Below are 22,303 nucleotides of genomic sequence, written 5' to 3'. Positions count from 1 at the left end.
TATAAAGTCAACATTTACTGATGTACAATTACATTCACAAAATCCTAGTTCCCGTAACAAATCAATACCTCTGTGGGTACTGAATTAGAGATTGATCATTCTCTGGTGCAGGTCAAAACATCGATCTGTGGGTGAATGAATGGAGTAGGATCAAGGTTGGCAAGCTTCTGCCGAGGTGGTTAAAACCACTGGCAGAAACCCTTTTCTACACATTTGTGGCAGAAATTCAGAAAATGACATAAAAGTAAGTAGTGAGATTGGCATACAATGGATAATTCATAGAAATGAATCAGTTAATTGATCATGAATCAGTGAATCTAACCAATTATATCGCCTCTTACATGCAGCAAAGATTAAAAGTGTTACTGTTATAATAATTGGATTGTTGTCATGCAAATTATGTCTTGAAAAGAAAAAAACTATTTGAAAATAGCTCTATTCAGTTACGTTAAGTGTTAAATGATAATAATTACTGAATTTCAGAGTTTCATGTAATAAACTAAAATCTAGTATTTATATTTATTATTACATTATTTTATTCTTTATTTTATATAAATATTTGTTATACTGCACTCTTTAAATTTAATCTAAACAAAATAATATATATTTACAAACAATGAATTAAAAAGTTTGTTACAGTTACAGGGAGTTAAATTTTTCAGTTTACTTAAGCAAAATGTCATTAAGCAATTACTAGAACTAATATAGACAGTGTGCGGGTGGGTGACCACTTGGATCAGTCTGCGTAGGGACCGAGGGTGTGCGGTATTGGTCCTCGTTAAACTGTGCTACCGTAAAGTGCTCGACTTCGCGCGCAGGTCGTCGGACTACCGAAGCGGGGGTGCCATCCCCCCCCCCCCGCAGAGGATCAAAATTGTGATGGCATGTCTTCGGATCATCCTCCGGGATGTTTCCCAGACCGTCGCCAATAGCCCATTGTGCAGCTCTAGTGTGACGTAAATTAACAACAAGAACTAATATAGAAGTTTTTTTAGTTTCTGCCGGTTTTTACTGGTTATAACCAGTTTCTGCCACTGGCATGGCAGAAACCAGTTTCTGCCGACAAAAAGCCATCCCTCAGTAGGATTAGGTCTTCCCTGTAAAACGGGCTGTGATGTGTGTATGGCTGAAGTCGTATTCTTGGATATAGATGGCTCCACTGAAAAAACACTTGTGTTACAAATTCAGATTTATAGCAAAAGAATTAATAAATCAAAGTGGTATATTTGTCTCTTTTTTTTTTTATATGGTTGGAGTAAAATGGATTCAATATTTTTAAAATGTTATTACGCAAATGAAAATTTTATATCAGGCAATTGAGTCTTCATTTTATTGCTCACAACTAGCGCTAATTCCATCGTAAACATAGTAATGTTTTAATAATTTTTTAATTTTTTTTTGCCAGTTATTACTATAAATTTTCACTTCTTGAAATCCCAATGTCTTTCATTGCTTAGTTATTACTATTGATATTCATGATTTTTTTTTTAAATACTGGTATTATTACGGCACGCGAATTTCGAATCAAGCGTTAAAGTACCCTATTTTCGTAGATAAACCTTGAGTTTATGATTTGAAACCTTGAATTTTGGTACGTACGGCGTATCTAATGGGACATCCGATCTAGTGATTTTTTTTCCTTCTTGAAAATTTTACTTTTGTTGAGTTGATTCGTCAAAATTTCGATAACCCTTTTTATCTTTTGCAGTGATCTATTTTTTATTTTAGGATTAATCAAATCATTGTTAATCAAAATCTTGCAATGCTTTCTAGCGCATGCTTCTTGGTGTAAAGGTTAAGCTGTCTACCTTCTACCAGAGAGGTCGGAGTTTTTAATCCCAGCTGACGACCGTTTGATAATTTATTTGACAAAAGAAAAAAATTGTAAATTAATGATATAATTGTGTGATTTTTACTAAAGACACCCGGTGGCTGAGTGGTAGCGCTTTACTCTCCCGTGCCACCGGTCCTGGGTTCGATTTTCGGGCCGGGCAAGGTTGTCTCAGTCTTTCATCCCTTCAGCGGGTCGATAAATGAGTTCCAAGCATGCTTATGAACTAAACTCTGGAGATTCCATGTTCGGCTGACCACCTTACCCGAACATCTGCTCCTGCTCCCCAGAGCCCAAAACCAAGAAAACTGAGATAGGCACAGTACATACCTGCCAACTCTTCCGGATTCCAACAGATTTTAATTTTGTATTTAAAGTGGTACCGAAACTCATCTCATTAAAATTTTTGAATTATAATAATAATTATAAATGAGTTTGACCACCACTATGTTTAAATAATTACTACAAATATATCAAAGCATACTAGTCTTCACGATAGCGAATTTTAACCTAGTCAAAATATAAATATATTTATGAGTAAGGTTGTTTTTCGGTAATTGTTTTACTACCACTTGGAAAATTCATTCTCAGAAAGAGTGAAAGTTGGCAGGTATGACAGTAGGACTTGGCCCTCTATGGGCTGTTGCGCCACTGGGTTTATTTTAGATTTTAACTTTTAAAATTTCAAGCACTTTTTGATGTTTATTTTTCTTATATATTCGGAAAGTGGGTTCAATTTTGAATTTAAAAAAACGCATCTTTTAACTTGGTTTTTCGAAGCTCTTTCACTAAGGGTTTAGCCACAGTTTAGGTGCTTTACTCTTGAATCAAAGCTAAATTTTAAGCTATATGTGACGTAACTTTTCAAGTCGAGAAAAATTATCTGGGCTTTAGAACAGACAAATAGTTTAAATATTTTAAAAGTTATTACTTTTTTAATAATCATCAGTTTAGTGACATTTCCTCCCCGCTTCTTAAAACATTAAGGTGATTATGTGTCATGTTATTCAGTTGACGAAAGATTGTCTCCTATAAATTGTTATTTTATTTTATAACAGTAGTTGAACAACCGACCCAATTATGAGTTTACGACTTCAAAGGCTCAATTCCATAACCTTGTAATTTTGTACCCATTCCAAAAGACAAGAAAACTCCTAGATCAAGTATTGGGAGACATTTCCAGACTTTTTGATGAAACTAACCCGCATTTGCGTTACATGGAAAGGAAAGCCTCCCACGGTTAGCCTGACGGTAAGGGGACTGTAACCCATAATCCGTCTACTACTGACGACCAACACTGTGGTACGAGCCGAGTGCGGAAATCGTATCAACCAACCATCGCTGGGATTCGAACCCGGTTCACCTCATTGGGAGGCGCGAGCGCTTTGTACCCTTAGCCACCAAGGCTCCCTATAAATTTTAGAAATAATGAATAATTTTCAGGAATCTGTTGCATTTCTAAATTGCGTTTGAGAAGGGAGGATTGTCCAGGATAATGTTGACACGCGAATTTGGAATTTTAAGGATACCTCATTATCATTGTATTAGTTCAATCAGTCTTATCTCAAATTGCAGTCAGCAGTGTGTAAAAAATTGATTGTGAGATGATTGATGACTTATGCTTCCAGCTTGATGTCACAATATGGCTAATAAATGTTTTTTTATTCAGGTGTGTAGGCTAGTTAAGGAAGAAATTCATTGAATTGAATTAAATGCGTAAATTGAATAATAATTTGGTAGAAACTTATGACCTTGATGTGCCGAAGTGTTATTTGAAGTTAACTTTTGAAAAGGAAGTTTCTCGCGTGACTGTCTAAGAGCAAAATATGTAATAGGTTTCGATTGAATTCATTCTAGTAAAAAATCGCGCATCTTTTTTCTTTTTAAATTAGACATTGCGTTATTAATTTGTTTTTCTGTTTCAACCTGTTTTAAAAGGTTGATTAACCATTTTGGGTTTAGAGGTTATAAAAACTATGATCTTTATTTTTGACAAAAAGTATGAGCCACTAGAATTAATCTCTTAAATCAAATGGTTTTCTATCAACCGCTTTAAATTTTGAAAAATATGAAGATAAGGCAGACCTCTTCGTTTTGGGCGTGACTATGGGCTTCTTCCGTGACCAAGCGGTATCGCCCGTCAGACACACCGAAAAGTGGCTTGAGTTAGCAGTTTCGAATCCCGTTATGAGGTCAAGCCCTTACGAAAAGATTTTTATTCGTCCGTGCGCTGCAATGCGATATCTTATTAACCCTTAACGCATCAATACCGCCATAAAAGCGGCATGGGTCAAACACCGCTCATATAATGACAAAAATTATTTTAATATTTTAATCACACTTATTGTTGCCATATTTATAATTAATTTGATTGCAATTAATTATGTGATTATAATTAATCATAATACTTGTACCAGATGGTATGCAAACTTGAAATACTTCCGGACCGTTAAGAGTTATAATATCACGATAGCAAAAAGAAAGATAGATAGATTCTATATTCAGAAATCTGTCAACCTTTATCAGCCTGGCGTGTCGAGGGATCACTCCGATTCATATGGAATATATCGTCCTGGCTTGTGCCACTTTGAATACAGGAGAGTAGAAACTACAGGGATAAGATTTTTCAGAGGATTTTCGCTTTTGTCTCTCGAATTTCTTATTGACAAGATTTAAAAATCCAATGACGCGATTTGTATTTATGCTTTTTTTAAAATCGCAATTTTATTATCAAGCATCGATTTTCGTATTTACCTGATTTCAAAGTTGCGCGTTGCGATTCTTATTCACGCGATATGAAAATCGTACATTGCGATTCTTATTTACGAGATTTAAAAACTCAATTTCGCGATTTTTATTTACATGCTTTTAAAAACCTATCTAGCGATTCGTATTCCCGCGATCTTAAAATCCAATGTCGTGATTCGTTTTTGCGGTTGTAATATCAAACATCATTTTTCGTATTTATATGTGATTTTAAAATTAGACATTGGGATTCGTATTTACGCGATCTAAAAATTACGCATCATGATATGTATTTTCTCATTTTTTTAAATTCGATATAGAGTTTCGTATTCATGTGATTTAAAAGCCACATATCGGGATTCATATTCGTACAATTTCAAAATTAGTCTTCGGGATTTATAATCACATGGTTTAAAAATAGCACTTTTTTTGGGTCAAATTTTTGGATACCATAGCTTCTGCATATATATATCTATATATATATATATATAGAGAGAGAGAGATTCTTGGATTTCCTCTTTTTACTTTCTGACCACTCTCATCCCTGAAACTAGAAACTGTTGAGTTAGTAGTCAAGAATGTGTGCCATACGGTCTTGTTAATTCTGAAGGTAATATTTTGCTGCCTTTCTCTAAATCGCCTCTAAGTGTCTCGTATTGTTTTATTTTTTTAAAACATACTTTGTTGTAATAAGCACACAAAACCGTATATGTAAATAAATGAAAGGACAGTCCTTCGGTAACTGCAATCAAGTTCAAGATTACTTGCTCTGCTAAGGGTGATTGAGTTTTACTTACAATCATGATGCAACAAATAGTAAGATAAAATTAAACTTAAATTTATTTACTGAAATGTATTAGAAAATTTTGAACGCTCAAGTAAATGGCATGCTAATTAAGAAATCTAATGTAAACTGTTTTTAACTAAATTAATAAGCATCAGTTAACCAATAAGCATCATTATGTACTGGTCCATAAATAATATCACTGATCCACTCGAAATATTACGTTAAATAGACCTTACTTAAAATTAATTCCATGGTTGATAATAACTTATTTATTAGTTTATTTTGAAATAAACTTGATCAATTATAAATACTAAATTGGTCTTGAAAAAAAATGCTCAAAATTGCTGCTATTATTCAAATAAAATTCGGAAAAATAATCAACATTAAATAATAATGATGCAATATACTTCGTTTTTTCTTGCATCAAACTCTAACCATTCATAATTTGTTAACCATTTGTGACAGACAAGAGTGCACTTATTTTTCTCATACTGGGATATCTCTTTCTTTATTCAATGTATCATCCAGTTAAAATAATTTTTTTTTTCTATGAAGGCGGTGCTTTTATTCCTTAAAGTCGCATTTTGTATCTTAAAATTAAATAAATCTTATGATAAACATAAACCTCTAAAATTAGAAAAATACAAAAATGAATTGCAAAATCTTATACATACTTACTAAGTTATAAATAGAATATTTACTTTATTTATTTCTGTACAGTACTGTGAACTGTCTTATTGTCTCTGTTGTATAAGATTTGTTTTTCTTCGAATATGACTCAAGGCCCGGAAAAGATCGACAACCCTGCTTTCGTAAAAATTTCATGTGTTTGCTGGATTTATGACTCATACTAACTTTCAATTGTCTTTGGAATATTAAATAAACAATTTTTTTTCAAGTAGGATTATCTAACATGGAGCGGTAGAAAAACACAGAAATATTATAAATCACAAAAATATTGCTCATTAAAAAGCGAGCTCTGCTCCAGTAGACTTAACATTACATCAACCAAGTATTTTCGATTTGTTCATTAAAACCGAGTTCTTGTTAAAATAGGGTTCGTTATAAGTGTATTCGATTGTATATGTATATATATATGCACACTACCACTAAGAAATATTTTCCTCAACGACCGTACAGGCTCACTATTATGTTAATTTGTTACTTTAGATTTTTTAATGTAATGGAGATAATTATTTTACGATTTATCAATACTTAGACCAGGCAAGAATTTCGCGAAATAAGAATTTATGGATATTAAACCTATTCCCATTGTTCTTTCTTTCTGTTTTTCACGCATACGTTTGTTTCATTACTTTGGGTTTATGTAATTTCATTTCCATTTATTTATTTTTTTAACTTGAAATCCCCCCCCCCCTTTTTTTTTTCTTCTTTCATTCCTGCGTGTTTTCCTTATTCGAACAATAGACAGTTTAATATTTCTTTATATAATTAAAAAAGAAATATTTTACTGAAACTTAGTTATTAAGAATTTTGTATGAGATAAAATCTATTTTTATTGTTATTAATAATAATGGTGATAATTAACAATGTTCGAAGGAAATATGCCTCCCGTCAAACAATGTAAATGTGTTCACTTATTTTATTAATATTAATGTAATAATAAATGTATTATACCTTTATTTTACCTTCAACTTCCTTAACCTTTACCCTAGTGTTGTAATATACTCAAGAATTCTTATAGGAAATTATACTTATGTTTAAGAGGGGGAGAGAGAAAGCTGTCATTCAAAAAACGGATTTTCCCACTTTGATTTGTGGTTTTGCAAGTTTACCAAAATACCCCCTCCACATTTTTCTGTTAGGCGCATGTTTTCAGACAAAACCTTTTTTTTGTGTAGTTTTTTTGTTTTTTTTTATTTGTGATATTTATTGTATTTTATTAATAATGAATGTATAAGTAAACTTTTATGCTTCTCAGCACATACGAAAATGTCATATTTTATTAAAAATATAGCAGTATAATTATGTATAACATTAGTATCAATTTATAAAAATTGAAAAAAAATTTCTTCATTTAAATTATTACAAATTTTAAGCAGAGCTTACAGAATTTAGGGTAATATATTTTTGTTCAATAAAAAAAAAAGTTGAAAATAATGAAATGATCAAAAGGATTAAAACTTCAAATCGGCCGCATACATGTGTGCATAGAAAAAAGTGAAATTAAAGTTATGTTTTAGTACTATTAATTTAAATATAAATAAAGAATAAAATACTATTTTGTCTTAATTTTTTCAACACAATGAGACTTTAAGCATATCAATATGCTTATAAATAATGCAACATTAAATAAAATATGCATATTTAATATTTTAAATATTGTTTTTTTTTATATAAAGCAATATTTTGAAAATATTAGAATTAAAAATAAAAACCTAATTCATAAATGCAGTAAAAATTTGTTTACATTGACTCACCGAAATAAATTTTAAAACTGAAAAGAAAATTATAAAATTCAAAATAACATCTCATTCTCATCTATGCTTATCGACTACTTTAAGTATAATGCATTACTTAACAAGTATTTTTTTTAAAAATCTTAACGTTGAATTTTAAAAATTTTCAGAGCACGAAGTTTGAAGAGGTCTGTTAAATTTGCTTGCATTAATTTATTTTTGCAGCAGCGCAATGTTACATGAAGATTAAAAAACTATATGTTAATGTTTATTTAAAGTAATGCAGACGCACATTATTATTTTTTTAAAATTTTGAATTCAATTCAATAACTAAACTTATAAAGAAAAATTTACTATTTTTTATCGGGTTACATTTAAAGTATTTACATAAATAGTAAAAAATTAAAATATTTATAAAAAATTTTATCTCTTAAAAGAACATTTTTTAAATGTTTTTTTTAAAAACATTTATTTTAATGTTTTTTCAAAAACATTGACTCTTATTAAAGAAAGTTAAATAAAGTAAATACTTTTGTTTTTTTTAATTGGAGGCTGACTACAGTAATTGCTCCTGTTTTTTTTCCCCCCTCATATTTGCAAATGCTTTTCAAAAGTCATCTAGCTTATCAATAGCATTTAAAAATGAAAAATTTACAATTTTTATTTTTAATCAAAAATTTAAAATTTTTATTTTGAAGTATAAGACAAAAATTAGCGGTAAAGAAATGAAGAAAATAATTAAATAAAATCCGTTAAAGAAACTTGAGGAATTTTGAAAAATTTTATTGTCCAGGTGTTTCAATGATCAATTACATAGAAAGGAGTTGAATCAAGTTTCTCAGAACAACCTGTGAGGATGAGGGAGACCACCCCTATAGAACAAAGGGATTTGTCAAGAAAACATGCTTTTTTATCTTGGTTAACACTTGTGGAGTGAAAGAAAATTTTCTATTGATATGTAAAGTACAAAAACTATTCTTTATAAGAGAAACAGTTCAGCCATATCCTATACAGATTCAATTTATCTCTTTCATTCAACACCTGTAACAGTGAAATAATCTATACTATAATACAGATATGGAATATTTCAGAAATTATTGTGAATCATCAATTTCTGAGCACGTGCTGCGAAAATAAATTTTCTATCCACGTTAAAAATAATGTTTTCAACTAATGAAATTTAAATTAACGTAATAAAATGTTTCATGTTAAAAGTACTTGAAAGCGTTAAATTGTATTCAATTTGATTACAAAATTTGACGAAAAGCATTATATTCGTATGCAAATACATGTTATAAGTGCTTGAAAGCATTATAGTTAAAGCTAGAAGAGAAACATATTCGTAAGCAAATGTGCTTCAGTATTAGGAAACATTAACATTAAATGCGTATGCAGTTTTAGTGCAAAATGTGACGAAAAGCATTATAATCATTTCCTACACACTGTAAGTACTTGAAAGCATTATATTCGATTAAAGTTTGACGTATGAACGTATTTGCATACATATGCAAATACATCATTAAGACGTTTAATTCGTATGCAAATTCCCTGCAAAATATGACAAGAATATGTACAGGGTGCTTATAAAATAACTTTGACTACGTATGCTCCTCTAGAAAGCATGCCTTTTGTGTGAACGGAATACAAAGTTTGTACATGGGTATTTTGATCTAGAATGGTGTTAAAAGAGATTACGTTGCTTTCACGGTTACCATTACAATGACAAAATTTTCAAATAGTAACACCCAATTTTTTGATCGAAACTTGATCTTTGCAGTAAAAAAACCTAAAATGGAGTTGGAACGACATTTTTAGCTCAAGAAATTGGCAACACAAGACTTTTTTCAAGCGTCGCCATTTTTTGTGACCATTAACGAGAAGAGAGTGTGATAAAAACCTTTAAAAACAAAGAAGAAACTAAGGATATGTCGGACGTGTCAAATAATTTTAAAACATTAAATGCTTTCTTTGTAATTTTTGTCTGTGTTTTTAATAGTTTTTATCATTGTCCCGTCAGTGGTCACGAAAAATGGCGACGCTTGGCGAACGTAATTTCTTGTGCTAAAAATACCGTTCTAACTCCATTGTAGGTTTTTCACTGTAAAGATTACATTTCGATCAAAAAAAAAATGAGTGTTGATATTTGATAATTTCGAAATTTTGTTTTTACGAACTACAACCGTGAAAACTTACGGAATCTTTCTTAACATCATTTTTGAGAGCATAGATCATAATATGTAGGTAGGAAATTTTATTCCATTCTCTCAACCGGTATGCTCTCCAAAATGTCATATGTCAGCAAAGTTATTTTGTAATCACCCTGTGTATAATTTGCATTGCATTGTTTGTTTATAATATGACGAGTAATTTATGTTAAAAGACATTCACGTTAAACTAACGGGACATGATGATATACTTATCTCGTTTTTATACGTGTACAAAATTGAAAATTTTATCTTTGTAATAAGTTATAAAATAAGAAAAGGCTAAGTTATTATCAATCATAAAATTATATTATATAACGTTAAATAGTATGAATCTAATATTTAATTTTCCTGTGACTTGATTTTTCCTCCAAAGGTTTTATATGTTTTCTTAGATTATGATGTCATCAACTTTTTTTCTTCTCAATAATTACCTGAGGTCGTTAAATGTCAAAGCTCCTGTCTCCGAAAAGTGGTAAAAACAATTCAACCATACATGTCCAAACTTGTGGTATGCGGACTCGTACGCCTACCATTCATCCCTAAAACTTGCCTCCCAGCATAGCGTCTACAGGTGCTTCCCTCCCCCCCCCCACTCTTCTCCACCGCCGTCTTCTGTTTTCCTTTTCCTCTCAGTTTATCTTGAGTACCTGAAGGGAAAAGACATAAAGAAAAACGTGGATGCATGTCCGAATGTGTTAAAAAAGTCGTTGGGATGTTCGAAGAGAAGTTGTGTTGTCTCATGGAATTGTGAATTTATAGTTCGAAAAACTTTTGGGATTGTGCTTTTATGGATTACTTAAAGATGCATTGGCTTACATTTAAGAAAAAAAGTCGAAGCTTACGTATTATACAGAGTAAGTTTTCTTTATAATTGCTTTTATCTCATTACTTTTTCCCCCTTAAATTTAGACGTTTACAGCTTTGTATCAAATCGTCTGCTTTGACAGTTGAAGGAATTTACTTTGTGTTGTCTTCGATTTTCAATCGTGTATAATTTTTTTCAGGTAGAGGCATTATTAAAAAAAATATACATTTATTTATGTAATTTTTTTCCTCAGGGAGGATTTTTATTGAAATCGTAAGGGAAATTCTTATTGCAATTTTTTTTAAATTCACAAATCTATTGTGTGTTATTTATTTATTTACCTTAATTTACGTACTTTATTACACTAACTTTTCTTTGCATTTTCTTTATTTGATTTTTTGTATTCTTTAGTTTAGTATTACAAGCTTAGTATCAAATCATGAGCTTTAGTAAATGAAAGAATTTATATTGAATTTTTTAAATAATTTTTTTAATTTTATTTAAAAAAATAGGTGGAGGAATTAATTTTAAAAAATGGATTTATTTACACAATTTTTACTTAGGTATGTTGGGTACCCATGTTGCATTTCTTTTTTTTTTTTTTTTCAAGTTCTTAAATGTTTTGTGTTTTACTAATTTATTTTAGACCACTTAAATATTTACGGGCCTAGAGCCAAATTTAACAGTCCGAAGAATTTCTATCGCAGACTTTTATTTCTAAATGTAGCAGAAATGTTTTAAAGGCTTATTTTTTAAAAAAAGTTTTTTTTTTTTTTTTTTTTTTTTATTGCAATTAACTGCAAAAAATTCACTTAGATAAAAAATGCGATAACTTTTTTCTTAAAAAGTGCATAAAATTAATTTTAAATTTACTAACTAAATTGTGATTTTTTTAAAAAAATTTTTTATTGTGTTTGATTTATTTTTAGATCGCTTTAATGCCTACAAGCGTAGCGTCAGGGTTAGGTTATCTGGACGATTAATATTGCTATATTTTTAATTATTGATGTATTAGAAATTTCTTTTTGAGGGTACATGGACCATTTAGAAAGATTTTTTTTTTATCTTTTATTTATTTTTTTATTAAGGATTCGTTTTGTTAAGTCAAGGGAATTAAAAATAAAGAAATGCTTAACGAATGTATTGTTTTTTCTTAGTTTATTGCGATTTTTTAACGATGTGTTTTGATTTGCTTTCGCTAACCGGGATTTTTTTATTCGGGGATTTTCTTCTAATTCGTAATTGTATTCATTTAAAATATTTCTACGGGTTGTTGTGATTGCCTTTAAAAAGGTGCAAATTTTAGCTATGGTTACAGGAAAGACATACAGGGCATTTGCATTTTGCATGATTAAAAGTGGTATTGGTATTTGTTTTTATGATAAGTTAATTTTAATCAATGCTGTAAAAGTTTGTAGTATTCGTTTTGGCATCAAAATAAAAAAATATAAATTTTACTTGCAATTAATATGAATTATCATAAAGTGAAACTTGCACAATATTTTAAAGTCGAACTTGTTGGTGTTAAGCTGGTTTTAATGATTTAAGTAACAGGCCAAAACATTTTAGTTCCCCTTTATGGGTTTGCCCACTTGTCAGTAGATCATCAAATTGTCCCACAAGGGGTTATTTTGCATAGATTTCATTATATCGTATCGAAAATTTGCTTAGCACATTTTAATTTACTTATCGACTCTGCCCTAAAAATTAAAACACATACAAATATATCATTCAAAGCTGCAACAGGCAAATGAAAGAAATAATAAAACAAATTGAATATCAATTATAAAATAAATGAAAACAAGAAGGATTTGCGTTCAATTGTTTTATTTCTTTTTAAGTTCATCAAACTATATTTAAATTGCTTTTTTTAGTAATTAGACTTGTTTTGTTTTTATAAATTACTAAACTCTCTCTCTTTTTTTTCTTTTTTTTGAAGGAAAAAAAACATAGCTGAAGGCCCTTTAAGGATAAATTTTTCTGCGATCTTATTCTTTAGCATAGTTAATTGTCAGCACCAATTCAAGTGCTTCCATGTGTTTTATCTGTAATTCTACTTTAATCAGTAGTTGCGTAGTACTTAACTATAATCTTCTTTTTACTTTGTTATTCTATTATCAGTTGTTGAACATATTTTTGCATTTCCTGCTTATGTAAAGGGAAACATTTAATTAGAATTGACTTACAATCTTGTGATGGTGTTTTACGTTTTTTTTTTTTTTCCTCCGTAATTTACAAAGAATTAAGTTTAAATAAATTATATTTAAATATGCTTTTTCTAAGTAGTATTTGAAATGTTGTTAATTCTCAAAAATGTATTACAATGTGTACTTGCAAACTTCTATCAGTTGAATATGTTTAAAATATCGAAAGAAAAAAAAAGGAAAAAAAGGAGGAAGTAAATAATAATACTGAAAACAAAATTATATTTATTAACTTAAAGCCCTCTCCCCCGACAATTCTATTGCTGAAATCTTCATCCGTTTTATCCCCCCCCCCCTTCTTCATGAAGTTTATAGATTTCAATCTTGGTTCTGGAAAATACCCGAATATTATATAGACAGTAACAAATTTACAAAAAAAAAATTTAAAACCTGTACATTCTCACTTCGCGTTCCACATCTTAGTTTTTTTTTTATTATTTTTTTTTTAAAGGTCTGAGTACATGTTAATAACAAACATTTAACTTTTTTACGCTATTTAGTTCTGTGGTTTTAGTTATGCCGAACTGGAAAAAAATTCTCGCTTGTTATTTTTTCACTCTCAAACCTGTGAAAAATTAGTCTTTTTTTTTTTTTTTTTTCCTTTTCTTTTTTCCTCTCATCGTCATTCACTAAATGTGTAACAAAATGAAATAGGAACGAGCAATCAGTTTTTTTCATAGAAGGCCATTGGAAAATATAAAATGATTTTCAGTACCGAAATTTGATGCTATTTTTTTGTGTTAATTCTTAATTATTGCTGCGCGACAAAAATCTATTTTATTTTAAACTTGGAAGGTAAAGTACAGCATTGTATATAATTACAACTGTGCATCCATAATATGCTTACAAAGTAAAAGAAAGCTAAGGTGTGTACACCGTCTCTTTTCTAATAAAATAAGGGAAAAATTCAAGGGGTCATAAGGGGAAAATTTAATTTTTTAAGTCTACTTAATTTAATTTTTTAAAACGAAATCTTTTAACTACATTTGTTTTGAATGGTTTATATGAATGAATTTTTCTTACAAGAACCCTAATATCGACGGATTTAAATCTTTTGATTAGTGCATCCTCCTTTTGGAATTTGTATATTTTTTTCAAATTCAATTGATATTAGTTTTTGAAATCCTGGCCTTATGGTTGTACATCCCTATTAATTTATTGCAACTAATATAGACCCATAATTTCCCCTTGAAGATTTACATAATATTCTAATGAATATGTTCAGCTAGCGATGATAATGATTAAGATTTCAAACGCAGGAAATGATTCGAATAATCAATTCCTGGTCGTCTTCCTCTATTATCTATTCTTCCAAATTGGCGATTATTTTTTTTAATCTGAGAGAAATTTCGTTTTCTATGCCTGGAGATCTTTGGTTTCACAAGGTTGGTTTAATTTTCTTTTCTCAGAGATTATCAGTTAATCAACGGAAAATATCTCTGTGGTAAATTTGATATACAACTATTACATATTCAAATTCTTCATTTGAAAAAAGAATAATTCAGGTTCTACATAAAGTTGTCTTTACAAATTGTAAAGTTAATTTCAAATAATTCAAAACTAAAAAGTAACTACTGGAAAAAAGTATAAATTTAGTGAATTTAAGACCGTAAAGCAACTGTGGTTTCTATACGTAGAGGAGTGTAATAAAACCTAATTTTATAGTTATTTAAAGAATAGTTAAAAAGTCATAATCAAATTTTATTAATATTTCTAAATTAACAAATCGTATACTACACACACTGAATTCAAAATTACAAGTAGCGTACTAGTTTTTATTATCAAATATTGTCAACTATGATTACTTAAACTGATTCTTAATCTATTTTATTTTAGAGTTTTGTATAAAGCTGAAATAAAATATAAAAAGTAGATGTATATATTTTTTTATTTAATGTGAAAAACTTAACTTTCTGAGACTATTTTATATTTATTTTGTTAAAATTTAAACAAACTGTGTTTTGTTAAAATTTAAACTATTGCAAAACAATTATATTGTTCACATAGAATTCTTCCATTTCGTCCAATTTCTTCCGTTGTCCTTGAAAAAAATATACAGTGGAACCTGTAAAAGTGACCACCTGGTTAAAGTGAGAATCTGAGTAAGGTGACCATTTTCTGCAAGTTTTATTTAAAAAGTCCTTATTAAAGACTCTTCATAAAGTGACCACCTCTATATAGTGACCATTTGACTTGGTCCCGAAGGTGGTCAATTTAGACAGGTTCCACTGTATTTCTCATCAGAGGTCATTTTTAGAAGAAATTTGAGTCCGTTAACGGTCTTTTCACCAAATTTTTTATCGTTGAAACGGACCCTTCATGAAATTTTTATTTCGAAATTATTTCCTTGAAAAAAACTAATAAAAAAACTGATTATAATGACTTTAATTTGTAATTTTAAAACAAAGACTTCATTAAAACTTTTTTTTTTCTGTTCTCTTTTTCCTTAAAACAAAACCTGCTTTACTCTTATTCACAAAATAATTTTAATTCATTATAATTATGTTAATTTTAATTATTTATAATTTTTTTAAATAGAGTATCAGTAATACAAAAAAGGGCATTCATTAATCTAAGAAAAGTAAATGGAATTTAACAACAACAAAAAATATTAGAGCATGATTTATCATAATGATTGAGAGGACATAGTTTAAAGTCCCCTTATTTTATAAAGCTTCTGAAATAATAATCTATATTTGAATATATTATTTAATAGTTTTTAAATGGAATAAGTTATTTCTTTCTTAATTTAAAATCATTATCTTAAGCGTATTTCTACCTGATTTCTACTGCCAAACAGAAGACGCCAAACTATCAGTCAAAGATAAAAAACAAACAATACACTAATTAAACTTTAAGGCTCTGTATCTCAAATGGAAAACAATCGGAGTTGTCCTACTATTCAATTAAGACCTTTATACTATTAATCGTTATGCCTTTAAATGTGTGCGTTGTTCCTATCGATAAATACTAAAATTTTGGGAGATGGACTATTGAACATTTTGACAAATAGCAATTATAAGATATTTTATTTATTAGCTAAAAACGAATGTGCAGACTTAATTTTATGTTCCTTCAATAACGAATTTTTGGGTCAGACCTTATTGAAAAGCTTTTTTTTTTAATCAATAAATTATAAATGTGTCGTTTGGTACTGCTTGTTTAATTACTCCCAATTAAAGAGTTCAAAAGCAGTTCTTAATATAGATTAAATTGATGCTATAATTACTCTGATATTCTCAAATTTTACGGAAAATAACTGTGACTGTAATTAATATGTATCAATTATCTTCCATGCCCTGCTGCATTTGGTATGTTTATCCTAAATACCTACAAACTATCCCAATGTTTACCTTATTGAGTCAGTGACTTTTGACACAACAGCATTAAAAGTTGCTTTCTAATTAGGGAAAGTGTCCAAAATTAGATAAATTCCTCATTATATTTTTAGAATGTCATTGCATTTTTCTGCCATTAACCTCTTTATTCGTATTCAACATTTAGCACACGTTCTACTCGACCTCTAATTAGGGAGTTACGCCTGCCCGCAGACGTTATTCCAAAACAGCAACTGACTGACTTTCCAAATCTGATTTGTTTGATTAGTATTACTTCCATCTGGGGCCCTTCAATTTCGTTCTACATATGAATTGGAAGTATACTTGATGAACCCCTTCCGCTTATCTTTATTCGTAGTGAGAAGTGTGCCCTGGCTGGGCACGTTGTAACAATGGATTTCGTTCGATTTCTTCTTCCTTTTTTTATTCCTGTAGAATCTCATTAAGTGGATGACCCATTGTGGATAGAATCTATATTTGATGAATCACTCATTGGTTGATAGAGAGACCTGAGGCTTTTTTTTTTCTTCTTGGCTTAACCTATTATTCTTTATGTTTCCTATGGATGGATGGAAGAAATTTGTTTTAAAAATCATCTCTTTAAAATGAACAATTTATGTTCATATTAGATATTTTTTTGATTGTAAAAACTTTATTCAAAATAACTAAAACTTTGTGATGATAATAGTGAAAGACAAAGACAACATTAAAATTCGAAACACTTAACTAGTACTATAATTATTTTTTAATCATATATTTGTGAGTTTCACTTGTTATTTATTACTTGTGAAGTTTTTAAGATCTGAAACTTATTTTCAACTTATTCTGAAAATGATAAAAATAGGCGACGTAAAAATGGATGGATTTCATTCGATTTATTTATTGTTGTAATTTCTGTAGAAACATTAAGTGGATGACCTATTGTGGACCGAATCTTTATGTCATGAATCATTCATTGGTTGTCAGAGAGAGACATGAAACGTTTTTTTCGCGTTAATTCTCTTCTTGCTGTGCAAAAATGGATGGAATGAATTTGTTTTAAAAATCGTCTCTTTGTTTTAAGTATACATTTTGTGTTATTGTTAGGAATTAATTTTCAGATTATGAAACTTTTCATATCGGCAATTGATATTTATCATCATTGAAATGATAATGCTATGTAATAATAACCATTATTCAAATGCATATTTGTTTTTAAAGCGCATTTAAAATTAAATAAAATATTTTTAACTTATTTCGCACTATTCTGACAATGATATGCGTTGATGAATTTTTTTATGACAGGTTAATGTTCTAAAATAATTATTTTGAAAGCATTTTTATTGAGTATAAGATCGCTGTATTTATCGTAATTGGAAAAAAAAAGTTAATAAGCATATTAAATCGTATTTAATCCTAAGCATTCAGGTTTTATGGATTTAAGATCGCTGGGTTACACTCGTACTGTCTTCAACGTTTTTATACTGTCATCTTTATTTTTCCAAGAATGTGTCTGGTTTGCCCTGTTTTCCTCTAATTCAGGTGTATGAATATCCTATTTTTTTTCACGGAAGAAACCGGAAATAGTTTCTTTCTGCCCAGAAAAGCAACAAAGTTACATTTGAATATTTTTGTTCTGGTTCAATTCTTTCGCTGCTGATCCATTCGCTTTGTTTCATTATGAAAGAAGTTATATTTTTTTGACGAGCATATATAATGTTCATTTTATTATTAATATTTTCTTTTATCCTTTTGAATAAACTTGTGAAGCGTGTTATTTATCATGATGATGACTCAGACTGCGGAAAGATTTCAATCGGGAGCTGCTGCAAATTTCTTTCCCCAACTGAGGGAATAAAAGGCAAATGATAAGGGGGGAACGTCTTGTGTAACATTTTGATGCAAAAATGCTTCAACTTCTTAATCTCATTCTCTCTCGTGAAATTCTTATCCACGTGAATGGATATCTTATTCAGATTTGTGTAAGAAAGGATTATTATTATTTATATATTATTATTATTATTATTATTTTTTTTTTTTTTTTTTTTTTTTTTTTGCCTTCCCTTCCTAACGCTCAGTGCTTCTTCCAATTATAATGTTCAAATTCTTTCGCTCTTTATATATTTTATTTATTTATTTTTAGTCATACAAATATGAATTTTAAGGTCGAGAATATTAAATTTCCTTATTTTTTAACTGGTTATTTTACGCAAATATCATTGAAGTTTCATAAAATTACTAGCCAGCTTTGGCGACCAGCTTGGTCTCCTTTCAAAGTTATATTTGTACATCATATAAACTTTAATGGTAACCAAGCCGAATGCACAGTACAACTGTATTTAAATATTCTAATTCTTCAACCCCTCCTCCAATCCTAACAACCTTAATTCGTTTTAAACAAATATATGAACAAATTTTTTTCCCCCACAGTTTAGTTGTTGCCCTCTGCGGAAGTACTTTGATTTCCATTTTAACTTTTTTCTGGAGATGTCCGCAACATTGTCTATGTTCTTTAAGTACTGAATTTTTGTAATAATTTAAAATCTGTTCGACAGACAAAGACAATCACCGTCACCAACAATTGGTATGATCGTTTTCAAATTTTCTCACCCTCTTACTGTTGCCACTTTGATTCCAATTTTAACTACATTTAGATATTATTCCGATATTGTCAAAGTTCTTTATGTATTGATCGCACACGGAAAGTGTATGATTTTGGCACTTATCAGCATAGTAGGCAGCAGAAGTAATTTTAATCTCTGTCGTGATATGATCCCAATCGTGCCAATGCGTGCTGTACCAATTCCTCGCTCACCTCTCGAGCCATAACTTAAGTATCGTGTAATGTATAATGTTATTGCTTGATGTATATAATGTTATTGTAATGTATCATGCTATTGCTTGGAAAAGACAAGCTCAGTCACTAATAATTGGTATGATAGTATGCGGCACCATAGCACTGTTTATGTTTAAAATTTTTACAGTCATTTTAGAAAAGATAAAAAATAAATCTTAATACTTCGTAACTAATTTTTTATTCTGCAGAAATACAAAATTATTCTAAACAAATACTTAACGTATAACTAACTATTCAACAATTCTTAAATTATTATTTAAGACAACCTAACATAATCAATAACAACTATGTTGTCAATAATTAATATTATTAATACAAATACCCGAGATTATGATGCCACATAAAAGAAATATATATATTAAAAATAAACTGGAATGTCTTGAATCATATTGGATCATATTTTGAATCAGGAATCTAGTGAATCTTGGAATCTAGTTGACACTGTATCGCATCTACCAAATTGGATTACCTGATTCTAAATAAACTAATTTTTATCAGGAATCCCATAATTTGAATTACCTGGTTCGAGTGTTATTCTCATACAGTATTTGCATCTAACTTTCCTCACTTTTCCATTGAAATAATTTCCACCAATACAGGGAAAAAGAAAAATCTCAAATCGCCCACCCACTACAGAAAAAGGATGTAAAAGAAACAATTTCTGGGAAACGCCATTCACCCTCCTACGAAATTCCTGCTTTTTGCTACTTGGTTTAAACAGATGAAAGCTACAAAAACAGGAAGCAAGGTTCACGGCCTATTCACCCTTTTTGGAAAGTGGTTGTAAAACACCAGACCTTTAAATTTTTTTCCTAGTTGTATAATGAAATGGCATATCCGTGGAATATTTCTTGGGAGGTCTTGTGTCGGTGAGGCACCCACTGGGGGGAAAGAAGTTTTTTATCATGTGCCGCACTACTAAACTCAATAAATGTTCATTAAATGGCTTGTTTCCTCATTGAAATGATTTAATGCTTGCTCAATGTTTCTGCTTTTTGATGCTGATGCAATTTTATTCCAATCCATTAAATCTTTATTTTAGTGTTTTGTTTTATGTGAGTGGGAACATCGAACCGTTGTTGTAGTCTCGCCCATAATTATTTGTTTTTCTTACAATGTTATTTTTACCAATGAGTAAAAAATCATGATTTCTTTTTAATAGATTTTTTATTAAATTATTGAGTAAAAGACAAACATTTATTATGTATAAACTTGGTATTAAATATATATTCTATAATTTTCCTAACCATAATTTTAAGATTGACAAGGTAAAAACATTCTTTTTTGAAGCTCATTCGCCGCAGAAAGTAGAAAAGGCACAGTTTAAATGCCTTACACTTAAAGCAAAGCTATCATTTTACACTATATATAACATCTTGCCCTGTCTTACTGAATTATCTGGGCTCTAGAACAGACAAATGACTAAAATATTTTTAAAATTCACTAATATGCAGACATTTTTCCACATAGATAAAAATTATCAAAATGACTGCCTTATTTTCAGTTTTTGCAAATTTTTATGAGCCCAGATAATGCAGCATTAAAGTAAGTTTTTAAATATTGTACAATTAGTCCACAAAAGCTTTTCATTTTTAATAAACTGATAGCTTTTCTTCATATTGATGTTTTGTGCCATTTTCAGAATAAGCATACGGGATCGCTGGTTCTAGATAGGCTAAACTTGACACAATCGCGAGTAACTGTTGTAAACTCACAGCAGTTATGAAAATAGCATTAAAAAAGTCATCATTTCCTGTGACGATGGAGCCTTTGAAAAACAGCCTTAATAATTATACCTAATATATCTTAGTAGATTCAAACTAATTATTAGACTAACTAATTGTTGCCAAACTTATTGCTCATATCCTTTTTTATAGTCACCCTAAAAACACAGGCGGGCATGTGACACACTGTTTTTTCTTTCATTAAATTTTTTTTTTAACTTGTTATATTTCATTAATAACGATTTTTAAGGAATCGTGTTATGTGACCAATTTAAGTAAACATTTAAATAAATTTTTAATAATGTGATTTTATTTTTTATGCTGTTTCACCAAATATGAATTTTAGTTCACAATATAATGGTAATTCAATGGTATTATTTTAAATAAATCAAGTTTTAAGTAATTAGGCTTAAGTAATTCTGTTGAATGTAATTTCCACCATTTAAAACTGAAACTTAATATGAATCTTAGTAATATATTTTTTCGATTATGTTTGCAGAGAGGACATATTTTATATTAAATAATTCTTATTATAGAATTTTCAAATAAATTAGGGAATCTGGTTTGATTTTCTTGATTGATGATGGATTTACGACTAAAGGTTTGAAATATGTTTAAAAAAGTATTAAAATGGTTAATTAGAATGGATAAACGATTAGTAATTATTATTATTTTTATTTTTTTTAAATATAAATATGTTTTTTTTCCCCTCCGGCCTAGCAGTATTTTTGTATTTAGGCTAGATAAAATTAGTTTATTTATTTTTTTGTACTCCATTTTCGATCTTTAATTAATAAATATACATTTTTGAAGTGTTGGTATAGAAAATATTGATACATTTCAGGCACTTCTTGTTATCTAAAGATATTGGCTTTTTATGGTACTTAATTAATTTGTTTAAATATCTAAAATAATGTTTAACAAAATGTAATGAATTGGATGATAAATAACAAGATGTTGTTTTGTCCTCAGATTGTTTTCATTTTATGTGTAATATTTGTTGGAATTTTAGGCACACATTTTCAATTGGTCTTTTTTCCCTCCTTTAGTTGGTAGTAGTCTCTGGCTTGACAATGTTAAAGGTTGCGAGGAAGGTGAGAAAAAGAATTTTGCTTTTCATTTATACTGCTTCTCTTTTTGGTTTTTTGTTCTTTTTCATTGTGTGAATCAGTTTGTGTGCATGCATTCTCACGCTGAACATGATATTTAATAAAATTGCTTTACCCGTCTGTAAAATTAATGCATTGAATGACAGGTCGAATGCTTTTTCTGTTTTTGAGTTCTTCTTTCTTCAATAAGCCTTGAAATACTCTTCTTTATGATTCTGCTATATTTTTTTCTCCTTTTCGTGCTCTTCTATTTTTTATTAATTGATTTTTAATGTTAAAAATTATTTTTACGTAAAA

General features: G+C 29.4%; 1 protein-coding gene across 4 annotated transcripts in view; it reads left to right on the top strand.

Moving 5' to 3' along the window:
* The window catches only part of LOC107439649 (uncharacterized), a 51,465-nt gene that overhangs the window by 2,334 nt on the left and 26,828 nt on the right, over positions 1-22,303 (top strand). Inside the window, exons 1-2 of one of the 4 annotated variants that reach the window (XM_087161392.1) lie at positions 10,331-10,844; positions 21,947-21,991. The exons of 1 other annotated variant lie outside the window; for it this stretch is intronic. In XM_087161392.1, the coding sequence (XP_087017518.1) occupies positions 10,778-10,844; positions 21,947-21,991 (112 nt within the window). In that variant the 5' untranslated portion in view covers positions 10,331-10,777. Of the gene's footprint in view, positions 1-10,330; positions 10,845-21,946; positions 21,992-22,303 lie in introns of those variants that run through there. 2 more of the 4 variants (XM_087161383.1, XM_087161396.1) reach the window with 2 other exon arrangements.

This window comes from Parasteatoda tepidariorum, chromosome 1, assembly GCF_982258835.1.
Source record: "Parasteatoda tepidariorum strain Cologne lab strain chromosome 1, Ptep-v5.0, whole genome shotgun sequence".
In the NCBI taxonomy this organism is placed as follows: domain Eukaryota; kingdom Metazoa; phylum Arthropoda; class Arachnida; order Araneae; family Theridiidae; genus Parasteatoda; species Parasteatoda tepidariorum.
The sequence above is the reverse complement of the archived record's forward strand: the minus strand, read 5'-3'. Positions and strand labels throughout refer to the sequence as shown.